Source organism: Suricata suricatta, chromosome 4 (genome assembly GCF_006229205.1).
Source record: "Suricata suricatta isolate VVHF042 chromosome 4, meerkat_22Aug2017_6uvM2_HiC, whole genome shotgun sequence".
In the NCBI taxonomy this organism is placed as follows: domain Eukaryota; kingdom Metazoa; phylum Chordata; class Mammalia; order Carnivora; family Herpestidae; genus Suricata; species Suricata suricatta.
The window spans coordinates 35594040-35610639 of NC_043703.1; the positions used below are offsets into that span (position 1 = coordinate 35594040).

Genomic DNA, 16600 nt, shown 5'->3' on the forward strand with positions numbered 1-16600 from the left:
TTCACTCAGCATAAATATTTCGCACGCAGCATAATTAACCATGATGTTGCATATATCTGTAGTTCTTTCCTTTTAATGAGGAGTATGCCATTGTATAGATACACAATAGTCCCCTCTTATTTGCAGTTTTGTTTTCAACAGTTTCATTTACCCAAACAGATGATCCTCCTTCTAACATGTTGTCAGAGGTCAGTAGTAAGCTATTAAGTCACAATGCCTACGTCATTCACCTCCCTTCATCTCATACAGAGGCATTTTATCATCTTATATCAGCATGAAAAGAAAGGGTGAGTACAGCCAAATAAATTATTTTAAGAGAGAGATAGAGAGACCCCATTCACATATCCTTTATTATAGTATATAGTTTTAATAGTTCTATTATATATGAGTTATTGTTGTTAATCTCTTACTGTGCCTAATTTACACACATAACTTTATCATAGCTATGTATGTATAAGGACAAACCATATATACCATATAAGGTTAAGTATTATCCATGGTTTCAGGCATTCCTGGAGCTCTTGAAGTGTATCTCCCACAGAAAAAATGGAACTACTGTAACACAATCTGTTCATCTGCTCACTTGTTAATGAAAGTTTGGGTTGTTTCCAGTGTTTGGCTATTACAAAATAAATCTATTATGAATGTTCACATACAAAACTCTATATCAACATAATTGTTTTTTGGGGGTGCCTGGGTGGCTCAATCAGTTGAACATCTGACTTTGACTCAGGTCATGATCTCATGATTCATGGGTTCAAGCCCTGCATCAGGCTCTGTGCTGACTGCTAGCTGAGAGCCTGGAGCCTGCTTTGGATTCTGTGTCTCCTTCTCTCTCTGCCCCTCCCCTGTTAATGCACTCCCTCTCTCTCCCTCTCTCTCTCTCTCTCTCAAAAATAAATAAAAAATGTAAAAAAAATTAAAAACATAATTGTTTTATTTTTCTTGGGTTAATACTTAGGAGTGAAATGATGGAGTCATTTGAGAGGTGAAATTGTAAAATTGTTTTCCAAAGTAAATATACCATTTCACACTGCCACTAGTAGTGCTAATACATGTATAGCAGTATTTTAATGTGCTTTTAGCTCCCATTTTCCTAAACATTAATAATGTTGAGCATTTTTTATCTGTTTACTTCTTTTATGAAACATCTATTTAGATCTCTTACCTATTAATTTTTTCTTATTATAAAGTTTGAGAGTTGTTTTTGTATTCTGGACCCAAGTACTTTATCAGTCATGAGATTTTACAAACATTCTTTCCCGGTTGGTGGTTCATCTCTTTGTTACTTTATATTATTACTTGCAATGATTTTTATGATGAACAATTTAACAATTTTTTTCTTGTGGATTATGCTTTTGATATTTTTATCTAAGAAATCTTTATCTTACAGTTACACAAATATTCTATCTTATACAAGGTGTATAATTTTAGTTTTTACATTTAGGACTATGATCCATTTTGAGTAATTTTTTTCTTTCACTAGCCTAACACATTTACTATTTTGTGTTTTCTAAGTTAGCTTTTCATGCATAACAGTTGCTTGACCCCAAATTTTTGCCCAAAGTCAATGTCTTAAAACAACAACCATAGGGGCACCTGGGTGGCTCAGTCGGTTAAGCCTCCGACTTCGGCTCAGGTCAGATCTCACGTTTGTGGGCTCCTGTGTCAGACTCTGTGCTGACAGCTAGCTCAGAGCCTGGAGCCTGCTTCTGGTTCTGTGTCTCCTTCTCTCTCTGCCCCTCCCCTCTCATGCTCTGTCTCTCTCTGTATCAAAAATAAATAAAAAAACATTAAAAAAAAGTTTTAAAACAACAACCATTTATTTAATGAGTTTGCGGCTGGTCAATTTGGCGGGACAGGGTTTTGAAACTAAGCTTAATCCTGTATTGATGCTCAAATATCTGTCAGCAACATAGCCAACTAACAACAGAGGGCATCAGATTGATGAAACAGGCTTGCCCAGACTTAATGACATGATGGTGGAAAGGTCTCAAATGCAACAAACAAAATACCTGTCAAAGCTCTACTTGTCTCATGTTTTACACTTTTCCTTTGTCCATGGTATTTCCCATGGCCAACCTCAGAGTTAGTGTATAAGGGTATTGCCAAAGGACAAAGATAGAAAGAAAGGAATGACTTATGGCCATATTTGCATTTTATCCTACCTGCTCTATCTTATCAGAAAGTCCTCTTGGGTACCACCTGCCCTTAATTTGAACAAAAATGTGTTCTTCTAGGAGGACATCTAAGTCTGCATTCCAAACTTTGACACCGGTTCTGACCAACAAGGATGCCAGTCTTAGATCATGCTTAACCTCCCCAAATAGTAGTCACGTGTAATGCTAAATGTGAAGGGACATACTATTTACCATATTTATTATACAGTATTTCAAAATTATAAAAGTTACTAAGAATTTCTTGACAACTGTGTATTTTCCTTCTAGCTTTTTTCTAGGAATAAAATATTATGAATAAAGTCAAAACCCTTTGTCACCACAGACACATTTCTCCTTTATGAGGAGAAATGATTATTGTACTGATTTAGGATTTAACAGTCGCACACATAGCTATATATGATTCACTTGTATCCTATCTTTATATTTCTACCTAGGCAAAATTGTTTCATCAATATATTTTAAGTGCAAATTACTCTATGTATATTTGTACAAGTCTCTTTTTTTCCCCAAACTTTATTGTTGTTGGATTAATCCATTAGGTCTGGTTCATTGATCAATAGATGATTGCTGTTGTATTCTCTATTTGATTTATAAGTATACCATGCTTTGTGGAATGCTCTGTGGCTGGATATTGTTGTGCAGAGTGATTATACTCTTGTGTATACCTGTAATTCTAAAAATAAATGAACAGATATTTTTTGCTTATTGAATTAATTAGAACTAGATAATCTGTTATTGCTAATGAGTTAGTAATCATACTCTCAAATAAAACCAATTTCCTATATAAACATAGATTATGATAATGAGTAGATATCTAGAAACTCATTGTAAAACCAAGATCACACAGATTTTTCTCCAGCTAGTTTATAGTTTTACATTTTACATTAAGACTTATGATCCACTTTGAATTATTTTTTGTATAAGATGTAAAACAGGTTCTAAATTAAACATTTGCACTCAAAAGTCAGTAATTAAAGAGATTAAGTCTCTTCATTGAATTAACATTTTGAGTAAATTTTATAAATTGTATGGGTTATAGATTAAAATGCAAGTTTTGCATATGGACATCTGACTGTATCAGCAATATTTGTTCAAAGACTATAATTTTTAAATTAAATTGTCTTATGGCTTTGCAAAAACTAGTAATTTATATATATGAGTGGTTCTAATTCTGGAGTCTATTCTTTTTTAATTTTTTTTATCTTTTATTTATTTTTGAAAGATAGAGAGAGACAGAGCATTAATGGGAGAGGAGCAGAGAGAGAATGGGAGACAGAAAATCTGAAGCACAGACACAGAATCTGGAGTCTCTTATTTTCCATTGATCTGGATATGTATTTAGAGAAGTACCAATGAGGTTTAATTCCTGTAGCTTTGTAAGAGTCTTAAAACCTGGTAGCATTATTTCTCCTACTTTTTTCCTTTTCAAAATCATTTTGGCTATTCCAGGCCATTGCATTTGCATATGAATTTTTAGAATCAGTTCTTTAATTTTACAAAAACTTTGCTGGGATTTTTAATATGATTATAATAAACGTATAGGTTAATTCAGGGTGAATTGAAATGGTAATAATGCTCTGTTTTCCAGGCAAAAGTAACAGTATATCTTTAATTTCATCTGCACTCCAATAATTCTAATCTTCTCCAATGAGTTGTGACAAAGGATGTGAATTGTTTCCAACCAAAGAGATTTATTACAGAAGCAGTGTTCTGGGTTTTCCAGAGGGCTGATCACATAGACAGTCTCTGCTTGACATGCACCCAAATTCAAGACCCTCAGAAAGAAAGCAGGTGTTCAGCATAAACCGTATTGTTTGTACAGACAGTTCAGGTACAGTGGGCCATTCGTATTAGTTAATGTAGGAACCCCTTTGAAATGTACATTTGCAAACACCAGTCAAGGTCAAATCTTACAAGCAGGCCTTCTCAAAAATAGTAGGTCAGGGTCTTTGTGTGAATTTTCTCCTCATAAATGCTATTGAAAACAATTAGTTCAAATTAAAGGAAGTCATCCTCTCAATTTTCTGAAGTAACAATAAAATGGAATCTATAAAAGTCATATTACCTTCATTTATCTCTTTTATCTGATTTTCATAGGATCCATCCTAAGAAATATATACGCATTTCTTGGCAATCTTACTAAAAATTTTAGGTAAAATTCCTTTGAAGTTCTTAAATCTTGATGGTATATTATATATATACATATATATAGTTTATCAAAAGCTGTTATTCATATGATCAACTATAAATAATAACATATTTTAATGTATTCATGTTGCCTCCTCTATATTTCATACTTTTAATAAAATAGGTACACATTTCATAAATCATTTAAAATCTATAAAGTACAGGAATCTATGACCTGTAGAACAGTTTATTCTTGTGCTTACTACAATATTCATAAACCTTAAAATATATATCAATAACTACACTGCCATAATTATCTTAAAATTATTTGAGCTTGTATGAATCCTTCAACTTCAGATGAATATTTTGTTTGACATTATTATTGAAATATATTGTGAAATAGAAACACCTCAAAGAACTGTATTAGCAAATGTGTCCTCTGCCAAATTGACCTATGATATGGTCTACTAATTGATAATATCCAAATAATAGGATACTTATGAATTTGTTAAAACATTGTGAGTTTAAAAATAACTATTTCTAAATTTTGTTATTGGTAATATCCCTCTTTTTATATTAAAACTTAACTTTAGGTAGGTAATTTAATTAGAAATTAATATGTAATAAAAGTATTTTAATTTTTCTCTCATACACTATTTCAATTTATTTCCACTTTACTTGCTGTTTTTTCTTTCTTCATCAAATCTTTTTCAACACTTGGAATCATGCTTGAGATTCTCTTCGTGTCTTATTTTTCAGTGACACTCATAAATAAAACATAAAACTCTTTAACTATTAAACATGTTAATTATAGGTGAAATGTCATGCTTGAAAACAAAGTTATCCCTCACCCAACACATTATTTACTAATTATAAAGGAAAAAATCTTTAAAATGAATAAATCTGGCAGACATTGCTTTAAAAAAGGTACCAAACAACACCATCACCAATGAGACACACTCACATCATGAACCTCCCTATAAAAGGCACTGAAAAGGGTACAATATCACCTATATGATGTCCTGCCAAAAAAAAAGATGTCAGCTAGGTCTAATCATGGTGATATAATATGACTAACCCAATGGGGGGAATTCTATAGAACAACTAGTCTGGTATCATCTCTATTGTTATAAATGTCATGAATGACAAAGTGTCTGGGAAACTAATATAAGTTAAAGGAGACTAAAGGGACATTACAAGTAAATATAATGTGTAAGCCTTTATTAGATCCTGAATTTAAAAATAAAATCTATAAAGCATATTTGTTAGACACTTGGGGAAATATGCATCATAGCAAATACTAGTGTATCAATTCCATAAGTGTAAAAACTACATTTTGGTTATGTGGGAGAATGCCTTTGTTATTAGAGACCCATGCTTAAGTATTTAGGAGTGAAGTATAACAGTTGGAATAATTCGGTACTTCAACAGCTGTAGCACAAATACACACACATACACACACGCAAACACACACAGAAAAATATGGCAAAATGTTAACACTTGGTGAAGCCGGGTAAAGAGTATATGGGTGTTTATTGTACTATTCTTGCAAATTATTATAGGTTAAAAAGTTCAGAATAGAAAACTTTTGTTTGGAAAAATATAAAGGCAGTCTGTTTATAAAGTTCTTTCTTAATAAATATTCTGACCTTGAAAGATGAATTTATGAAAGTAGACTTTTTTAACATGCTATAGAAATACTGCTTTAAGGCGAAATCTAAAAAAAAAAAATGCAGTAGCAATATAAAGCTAGGAAATAAATCCTAGCTAACAAGAATGCACACTTAAATTTCAATTAGATGATAGCATATTAATAATGGAAGCTAAGGTGCCTGGTTTTCCCAGTCCATTGAGTGTCTCACTCTTGGTTTTGGCTCAGGTCTCGGTCCCAGCATCATGAGCCTCACATTCGGCTCCACGCTGAGAGTCTCTCTCTGTCCCTCTCCCCTTCTCACATGCACTCTCTCACTCAAAAGAAAAAAAAAAGAAAGTTAATTATGTTTTCCTATGCGTTTGTGTTTGAATTTCAAATTTTATGTAGTCTGTCTTCCAAGTGTACAATTGAATTAAAATATCTACTTTATATTGGGACTGATAACTGTTACTGAATATAAGAGGTTGCAATATAGGTCTTACTGAGGCAAGCAGTAAAAGAACTATATAAATAAAAGTTGTTTGGATGATTCAAACCTCATTCACATTTAGAACATTCAGAAAGGAAAATAAATCATTATTTTCTCAGAAAGATATCTAAAATTCTCAAAATTCTGCTATTAGATACACAGATACTTATTTTTGGGTAATAATAATTAAAACTAAAGGTGATAAAGTTATATAAAGACAGAAAAGCAGAAATAAAATGAGTCCATAATAAAAAAAAAGAATGACATTACTAAAACTTAGGACTAAAATCTGATGTTTATGAATTAATTTAAAATTTTAGGAAATGAGTGATTCCTATTGGTAGAATTTCTACGATTGAAAGTTATTTAAATTTTTAGTAAGTTAGGATTGGGCAGTATGTTAGATATACCAAATAAGTATCCATGAATTTAAAGGTAGATATAGAAATATTATAAATTTAATACAAATAATTCTCATGGAGAGAACTTCTAGAAGTAAAGATGAGATATTTTTAAAGTTTTAAATATAAGGTTTAAATGAAATATTAAATATATTGGGGAGATAACCAGTGAATGGAATATATAAAGAAACTACAGATATGGAGGAAAGAATGATTTGATAAATACCAAGCCCTTGATAATAGTCTCTAAGAGAATATTGAAATAGCAAAGGTAAAAAGGAAGAAACAACCATTAAGCCCCTGACTCTCGATCTCAGCTCAAGTCATGATGTCATAGTATGTGATTTTGAGCCCCACATCAGGCCCTGTGCTGATGGTGCAGAGTCTGCTTGGGATTCTGTCTCTCCTTGTCTCTGGTCCTCCCCTACTTGTGCTCTCTCACTCCTTCAAAATAAATAAATTAAAAAAATTTTTTTAAAAATTAGAGTAGATTAGACTGCAAGAGTAAGTAAAACAAATAAACCAATGCAATTATATACAGTTAAGTACTTGAGTTTTTGAGTATCATTAGTTTAAATATTGAATTATTATTATTTGAAACCAATAGCTTTTGGTGTAGACTCAGGCACACAGGCTCCTTACTCCTTGTGCATCCTACATCCACCAGGGTTTTATGTTGTCTTTACTTTGCTGGTAAAAGAGAGAGAATGGATGGAGCACACTCAAGTCATAAATGCCTTGGTGTGGTAGTAACCCACATCCCTCGACTAATAGTCCATTGACATGTATCCTGATGGTATCATGTGGCCTGGTTCTGTGTTCAGGAAAATGTGTGAAGTTGTTTCTAGTGAAGAGTAACAGTCTGTCCTGCAAAAACACAAATGGAAATAGAATTATTTCTGGAATAAGCCATTTGTATGACTTAGAAATGCTCACCCAATCTTAAGTGACACATAGAAAATCTGACTAGGAGTAACCTATTAAAGATGTGTAGAATTGCCAAATAAAAACCTAACCCCAAATAGTTGACCCCAGAAGACTTCCCAGGAATGTTTTACAAACAGTTTGCAAACAGTCCAGTCCAATTCTTCAATAAATTATTCCAGTAATGAGACAAAAGAGGAAATAATCAAGAGATCATTTTTTGAGGTTAAGAGAACTGACCAAAAGAAAAATTAGAGAAAACTATAATCATGGGAACAGTGAGTTAACAATATTAGCAATTTATAACATAGGTATATAAAAGATATGTATACACACATGTATTCATTATCCACATATAGGTGCTTCATATTAAAATAAACATGAATGTATTGTCAGAAACTTCACAAATCTTTGCTCTCATAAGCTTGTAGACATGTTTTGTGAAACTTACTGGTCCCACTTTTTTTTTCTTAATTCGCAACAAAAGGAACACCCATAATTCCTGCTGAGGTGGATACAGGCAGGCAACTTTAGTGAAACTGCATTTGTACCTACTAGAAGATCTTGAACATTACGTGACATAAAACATGCAAGATGCTGGCCTTTAGTGAGCAAAAATCTATTTATCTTGATTATCAGTTTAGGCTCAGGTCATTTCTAGCAGTTTGGCCTAATGTTTTGAGTAATACATGGTACATGTTATTGCTCTAAACAGGGTTTCATGATTCCGTTCACTGAATGTTTAGGTTGCCTGGAATTAAAGGAAGACACCATTGAGAACCTCCTTGCTGCAGCGTGCCTTCTTCAGCTTCCTCAAGTCGTAGAAGTGTGCTGCCACTTCCTCATGAAGCTGCTGCACCCGTCCAACTGTTTGGGGATCCGAGCCTTCGCAGATGCTCAAGGATGCATCGAGCTAATGAAGGTAGCCCACAGTTACACAATGGTAAGGAAATTTAATATTTTCATGATAGAGCCATAGCTGTATTATCAGAGGTTAAAACAATTGTCATTACATTGAATGGCTTTTTTTTATGTTTCAAATGAGTTCTATAGGCTTCAATATTTCTACTATGGGGCACAAGGTACTACATAGAATTTTATAATATCAAAGTAAGAAAAGTATGTTCATATTGGACTTAATTCTACATTGTGTATAAATTATAAATAAAATTATAAGGCAATTTTGGAGCACTTAAGATTTTAAAAGTTGTTTAATCTTTCTTATTGCTCCTGGCATATCTATCTTTGCATTTCTACTTCCACAGCTGCCCCTCTTGTCCCCCTTTCCTTCCTGGTAAAGAGCTGCCAGTCTGTACCACACACAAAAAGGTTTTCTTCTTTTTTTTCTTACATTTCTACTATGCAATAAGTTGTATCAACCAAAATTCAGTATTGAAGTCTATCCACAGTCTGATGGTACTTGGAGATGGGGGCTTTTGGTTGTAATTAGGCTTAAATGAGGACTTGAGAGTGGGTCCCTCATGACGAAATTCATGCCCTTAAAAGGAAAATACCAGAGAATTTGTCTCCTCTCTCTCCACCTTGTGAGGGCATAGTAAGAAGGTGGCCATCTATAAACCATGAAGGGAGCCCTCCCCAGCAACCCAAATCAGTCTATGCCTTCATCTTAGACTTCCCAACTCCTGAATATGGGAAATAAATTCCTGTTCTTTAAGCTACCCCAGCAATAGTGTTGTGTTGTAGCAGCACAAGCTGCCAACGACATTTTCATCATAGCACACTGTGTTTGCTATACCTCTGCTTGTATGATTTGTCCAGGAAAAAAAAATCATGCTTACAGTATGTATTATAAAATATTTATTGGCATAGTACATACTGGGTTTCAGAACCTCTGCAAATTTCTATAGTAGGGAAAATATTTAGATGTACAAATGAACTGATCTATTTTTTAAAGAACTTTGACTTTACCATTTTAATGATGGGTTTAAATTGAGTAAATATCAGTCAGTAAATATTCATAAAATACTTTAAGTCTATGTTTTGTCTTCAGATTTTCTACATATAAGTATGTATTCTAACAGCTTTATAGAGATACTAAAAATCATTTGAATTGTACACTTTAAATGTGTGAACTTTGTGGTGTGGGATTTTTTCATGTTATCTCCATTCTAGAATACAATAATCAGTTACAACAATTCACACCCATCATATTTTATACCATAGAAAGAACATCCTAAAAGCTCTTATTCTAGTGCCTGGTGTATAGTAAGCCCTATATAAAATGCTAGCCAATGTTATTATTGTCATTATCAACATTATTAATGATTTGATTGTTATTATTGAAACACCTAATTGTAAAGTATAGAACTCTCCCTTTCCAACTCAAGGAAAGGATTTATATGAGATATATCTCATTAAGCTTTGTAGTTACTACTTATTAAAAAGCTCTTATTTTAAGATTCAACATCCTTTCAAATCACTAATGACTGTCAGTCATTTAAAAGTCTTCTAATTGCTATTCTTCTACAGAATTTCAATATTATTTTATTTTTCTTCTTTAATCCTTTAAGCCGATTAGTAAATTAAATGAAAATATACAAATAAGAGGAAGGAGATACATGCTTTATAATTCTATTGTCAAAATTTTCCTTTGAAATATTCCATGACAAGGCATAGTACCTCTATTGAAATTACATGAACCATATAAAATCAATGTAAACAAACACTTCATCAACCAAAATATCAAACCCCAACTGCAGTCATTTAATTATGCACATTTCATTACAATTAGGAGTTCCTGGCTTAGCTAAGCCAAAGAACAATATGCCTCCATATCCAGAGGGATAATGGTCCCTTCTGGTCTAGTTTGATATTATTAATTTAGTAATAAAGATGTTTTTCTTGCAGCTGCTTGGGCTGCTCCACAATTTATCACACAATATTAACAATATTTTTTCTTTAGAAAGTTTAAAATGCATATTCTATAGTAAAGTACGAAATTGTAGAAGGATTTTGTTAATATACTCAACATTCTAAACACCTCTATCTTAATTTATTTTTGAGACTATGGATGGATTATGTTTTGTGTTGTGTGTGTTGAAATTTAAGTGATTTCAAATTCTTTCGGGAACCTGAAGCTCCAATATTCTCCAGATATTACTATCATGGGTTACTATTTTTTGTGAATAAAATTTCTGATCAGTTATCTTCCTACATCACTGTTTTCTCACAGTTCTAACACTCTCAAATGAGTGTTTTACATTGGGTATTATAATTTCTCACCACATCTTTATTTCTGATCCTTGTTTAATCTTGCTTATGTCTTCATCCAATCATTCAATCTTTGCTTTGAGAGCAAGCGTATTATGTTACCATTTCTTTAGTTGCCTTGATAGCAAATCATCCCACTTTTTCTAGTACATCTGGAACTAAATTCTTTATTGGCTCTTATTATTTATTTGTTTACTTTATATATAACATTTCTTGCTTAATTTTCAATTTCCTTGCTAAAAGTTTAAGATATGAACTTGACCTTGAATGTCCAGATCTTACCTTGCTGGTTATATGCTTTTTGCCATTTATATCATTTGGTAACTTTCCTTTGGAAATTTCATCCTGTTATTTGGCTTCAGCTATTGATTTTGTGTGGATAATTCCAAAATCTATTCAGGAAGGTGATCCAGCCTGGCAGTGGTTCATGTGCAAAATACTGAAAAATTTTGTTTGCAACTCCCATATTAGGCAGAAGTGTGAAACTAATTCTGAAACATTAATTTAAACCTTGGCTTCATGAATATCCAGACAGCAACACAATAATTGAAGGATTTATGCCCCCTCTATTGTTAGAGTTCATTATGAGAATTGTGCTTAATTTTGAACATCATATTTTAGAAGCATTAGAGTAAAAATTGAAACAGAAGAGGCTAGCAAGAATAGTATGATTTTATAAGAATGTCATATGAAGGGATATTGAAAAATAATTTGGTGCCTGTGGCTGAATTATATTAGGGCATGAAAATAATTATCTTCACATATTTGATAAAAATAAGTTTGTGTCTAATAGTATTGTGTAAGTGTTCCTCATTCTGTGTTCCACTTTAGTGGTGTAATCTTCTTTTCAAGTTAGATATTATATGAAAGAATAATATTAAGATTGATTTGCTTTGTGCAAAGATGAAGGAAAGTCCAAAGGTCTACTTCAGACATCTGATCTTTCTTTCTCTGCTGGGTTTTCTATTTCCACTAATCATCACCATCACTTCCCTCCAAGGTCATCTTGCCTTTTCAGGAGACTCCAGGAACTGCATTTCTCTGAAATAGTCTCTCCATTTGGTTCTGGGTTTGAGTTTGTTAATAACAGGCATCCATGTAAGCTATGGAAGATAAGTAGAGGGTACAACTTCACAAACAGTTAAAAGCAGAAAAGTAGACAAATGGAAACTTGAAATAACTTCTTAGCAAGCCTTTGAAACAGATTTACTTCACAACCGTAGACTGAGTCAGTTGATGGGAGCCATCTGGAGGTTCTTAAGAAATGGAGTGCCTTTGCTGAGTGCTTTTGAGAACAATTCACAGAGAACTTGAGATTGAGGCCATTAACATAAATTCCCTGACCTTCATTTGCACAGCCCTGTCAGTTCACTATTCACAATCTTTCTTACATTGAATAGATTGGCTTGTCTACTTCATCCAACATTTATTTACCTCAAAATAGCAGGTTCACACATATTTTTATGCATAGTCCTCCATACCTGACTTCTAAACCATTCCCTGGGCATTTTTCCTCAAAAATAAATGGAATTTATTTCACTCATCCTAAACACGTGGAGTGAATTCCCCTCACTTATACTTCACTTATACTATGTTTCTAGCCTGGAATCTCTCGTATCTAATTTTAAGTAATCCCTCAGCTTCCAGTTTAAGTTCATTCATGCCTAAAATAATATATTAAAACCTTTATGGTGGGAGCTTGGGTGGCTCAGTTGGCTAAGTGTCCAATTAATTATTGGTTTCAGCTCAGTTCATGATCTCATGATTCGTGAGTCTGAGCCCCACACCGGGCCCTGTGCTGTCAGCATAGAGCTTACTTGAGATTCTTTGTCTCCTTTTCTCTCTGTCTCTCTTGCTCATGCTCTCTCTGTCTCTCCCTCTCAAAAATAAACAAACCAAAAAATCTATTTTACAAAAACTTTCCATGGCATTCTTTCTCTCCTTTGAAGTCTTAGTGTCCCTTTATTTAGGATTATGTGATATCATCATAAACTTCTTTACACAATTAAGTACTTTTTTGTCTTTGTGATTTGTCTTCACAACTGTACTGCAAAACCCTTTATGAAAGAATAGCATGATGTATTGAAATTTATTCGGTTCTGACAAAGTCTCTAGTAAATGGTAATATATTAACATATTTTCTTTGGATAATCTTTTAGGACTCCTGAATTCAGTCATTCAAGAAGAACACACAGTTTATTTCTAATTTTCTTCTAATCTCATTTCTTACCGTATTTTCCTTGTTCATACTCTTCCAGTCACACTGATCTTGATACTGCCTTTTGACTACCCCAAGCATTTCACCTGATGACCTGTCACCTGATGGCCTTTGTGTTTGCTCTTTCTCCTCTGCCAGAAACACTGTTCTACCAAGTATTTATATCCTTTTCTCCTCTGCTCATTCAGATGTCTGCTCAATGTCTCTTCCACAGAGCTCCTATCTCTGAATATTCAATATAATGTGGCATTGTCTTCAAAACCCTCTATCCCTCACATGGTTTTATAGCCTTTCGTGTAGTTATTAGTTTCTAGCTTTATATTTTTGATTTTGTTATTATGTTTTCTTCTCTTCCATTACTGTGGTAGCTTCTTGTTAGCATTTTTATTGAACTTCTATACCTTAAGTGCATAGGATTTATTGTTGAGTGAATAGTGAGAGAGTGACTGTTGAATATTCTGTATCGAGACTATTCTGTCACACTGCACATACAACGGTAACTAAAATAGACATAGCTTGCTTTTAGAATAAAAATGAAGATATTGAATGCAAAAATATTGTTACTGTATATGACATTTATATACATGCATATATATTTGCATCTATGCATACATATGGCATCTGCTACAAAGGACAGTGATAAGATCCTATGGGAGAATGAAAGAGACAAAGCCTCCTGAAACAAGTGATGCCACATACGGAGCTGTAAAGGATGAGGCAGAATTCATCAGGTGACGTGTTGGCTAAACTCATGATGAGCCAAAGATCTGAGGTGGGAAGGAGCTTATTCTGCTTAAGAAAATTCAAGAGTGATTGGATATTTGGGCAGAAAGGAAGCCAGGTGGATAATAGGACTAGAGTTTTAGGCAGAGACGATTTTCCAAGGTGATTGAGAATTTCTTAAGGATTTGGGTTTTTATATTGAGTATAATGGTGTATCATTGAAAAGGTTTTGAGTGAGTTAAAGCCGAATTTAAATTTAAAGACTAGTTGCCCGACCTCCATGAGGAGAAGGCCAGAAAAGAAACTAAAAATAAAGGTTGGCATTTTCTAGAGGCCTGTATGTGTAACCTCACATGCATATTTGTGTGAGTGAGAAAGAAAAAGAGAAACTGAGGTAACTCTAACTTCTGTCACTGTGTTTGTTAGCAGTGCATCCCACTGCAGGTGCTGGCAGTGTACAAGTTAAGGGTATATAGTACATATCAAGCATTGTTCTAGGATTAAACATGCTGAGTTAATTTAATCCTTTCAAAACCGCTGCAAAGTATGCATAATATCCATTCTAAAATTGATTCAGCACGTTCAATAATTCCTGAAAAACAATAGGAAGAACATTCTAGAATGGAGATTTAAGCCAATACTGTCTTACTAGAAATTAGATGCTCTACCTAATATTTTAATGATTACACAGCAATTTCATTTTATCCATTAAATCAAAATAGATTTCTGATATCCAGCATACTTTAAAAATGGATTACTTTAGACAAAATGGATATTATAAATTTAAAACATAGATGAAAGTAGAGAACTCCATGAACATTTTGTTCCTCAGATTTTATTTTTGCTTTGTTTTTTTTCATCTCCCTGTTCACTTCACTCTCACATTCTGCCCAGTGCTACCAGTATGGCTTGTAACATTTCACGATGTTTACACTAGGGGCAGAAGCGTGCCAATAGGACTAATCAGAGTCTACCATGTTCAATCAATAGTCTTGGAAGGTAGAAGGCTCAGCACTGCACCATAGAGCCTCGCTGAGTCAGTGTAAGAAGGGCCGCCCTTTCAGACGGGCACTCTAAAAATTCTATACCTCATTCACTTGTTCTTCAGAACCACTAGAGCAAAGCCAGAGAAGAACAAACTTGATTTATGTGGTTTTTGTTCATGGTTTTGAAATCCTGACATTTCTCATGCTTCCTAGCTAGCAGCATGCTCTTTTTTATCATTGCCAGTAACTCTTCTAATAACCCACTAAGTAGAGGTTTTTGTTGGGAGAATACACAGAATTTGATTTAATTTAATTTTTAATTTTTTTGAATATAATTTTAAATTGCTTTGCTTTTTCAAGTCATCAAAACAAGGTTCTGTTCACCTATATTATTCTCAGAACAATTATGTGATATATTAGGACTAAAATTTGTGTTAAATGTCATCCTTAAAAAGTGTTATTCATAACTTCATGTTACTTGTTTTCAGTATCTGAGTAATACATGGTCTGAGTAATGAGTTTAAGTTAATATACAGTTGTCAAGTTGAAAATGAACAAAAGCTGGCTTTCGGCATTCCTTTGTAAATTGATAAGAAATAAAGGTTGAATACATTGAGTGGTTTCAAGGACAACTACCACCAAACATGGATGATCACGAGTAGTAGGGAAGCATGTGGAAGCTTCCATAGAAATTAACTTTCTATTGTTTGGGTTTTTGGTTTTATTTACTCCCTCAGTGCCTAAATTAAGCTCACAACTCTTTGCAGGAAGTTGTTTATGTCCTAAGTCATAGTCATTGGTACAATCCTAGTCTACTAGCTAAGACTGGAAGTTGATTTCAGTGGAGGAGTTTTAAAAATTGACTTTTGTGTTCAGTGTCATGTGCAAACAGGATATTCACATTGCACTGGATAAACTGATAGAGAGGTATAATAAATAGTAACATTATAACACATAATTATTCACTCATGTGATTGCAGTTTGACTACACAGAACTGTGTAATTGTTAGGGTTCATAAAATAACCACAATTAAATGTGCATTTATGACAGTTTCAAAGACTAATTAAGCATAATTGCAGAGTATCAAATAAAAATTATAAGCTTTTTAAGGGTCCATTTTAGATACAGTCCATTTCTTCTATTCAGATATTCTTCAAATATGTTTCCATTTTAGGTTTTCATATCCAAACGAAGAACGTTCTATTTTAAGAAATGTATACTTCCGCTTTCTTGATGTTGATGATGTTGAAGATAATGATAATATTCATCTACCTGAAAAGTATTATATTCATTTTGAAGATGATTTCATTTGCATATTTTAAATTCATTTTTATTTCTCCTACTGAGCTATTTCTAAAACACAGAGAGGTAGTACATACCTATATAAAATCAAATACACACACACACACACACACACACACACACACACACAGAATCTACTATTAAAAATGTATTAGGTCTTCATTGTCCAGCAGATACAAATGTTTGTGGAGTAGCTCTATGTTGAGTTGATGCTGTAGCAACAACAGAACTAACAAAGTATCAAGAAGGAACTAATATTAGAAAATATATTATAAATACACATATAAGAGATTTTCATACTAACTTGTAAGTAGCATCCAAGTGTTTAATTATTTCCATCACTTAATCTTTGGAATTCCCTTCTGGAACAAGTAATATTCCTAC

General features: G+C 33.2%; 1 protein-coding gene across 2 annotated transcripts in view; it reads left to right on the forward strand.

The window, feature by feature from the left end:
• Nucleotides 1-16600, forward strand: part of KLHL1 (kelch like family member 1) — a 336973-nt gene that overhangs the window by 153875 nt on the left and 166498 nt on the right. For both annotated transcript variants that reach the window (XM_029938429.1, XM_029938430.1), the window contains one exon: nucleotides 8502-8698. In XM_029938429.1, the coding sequence (XP_029794289.1) occupies nucleotides 8502-8698 (197 nt within the window). The remainder of the gene's footprint in view (nucleotides 1-8501; nucleotides 8699-16600) is intronic.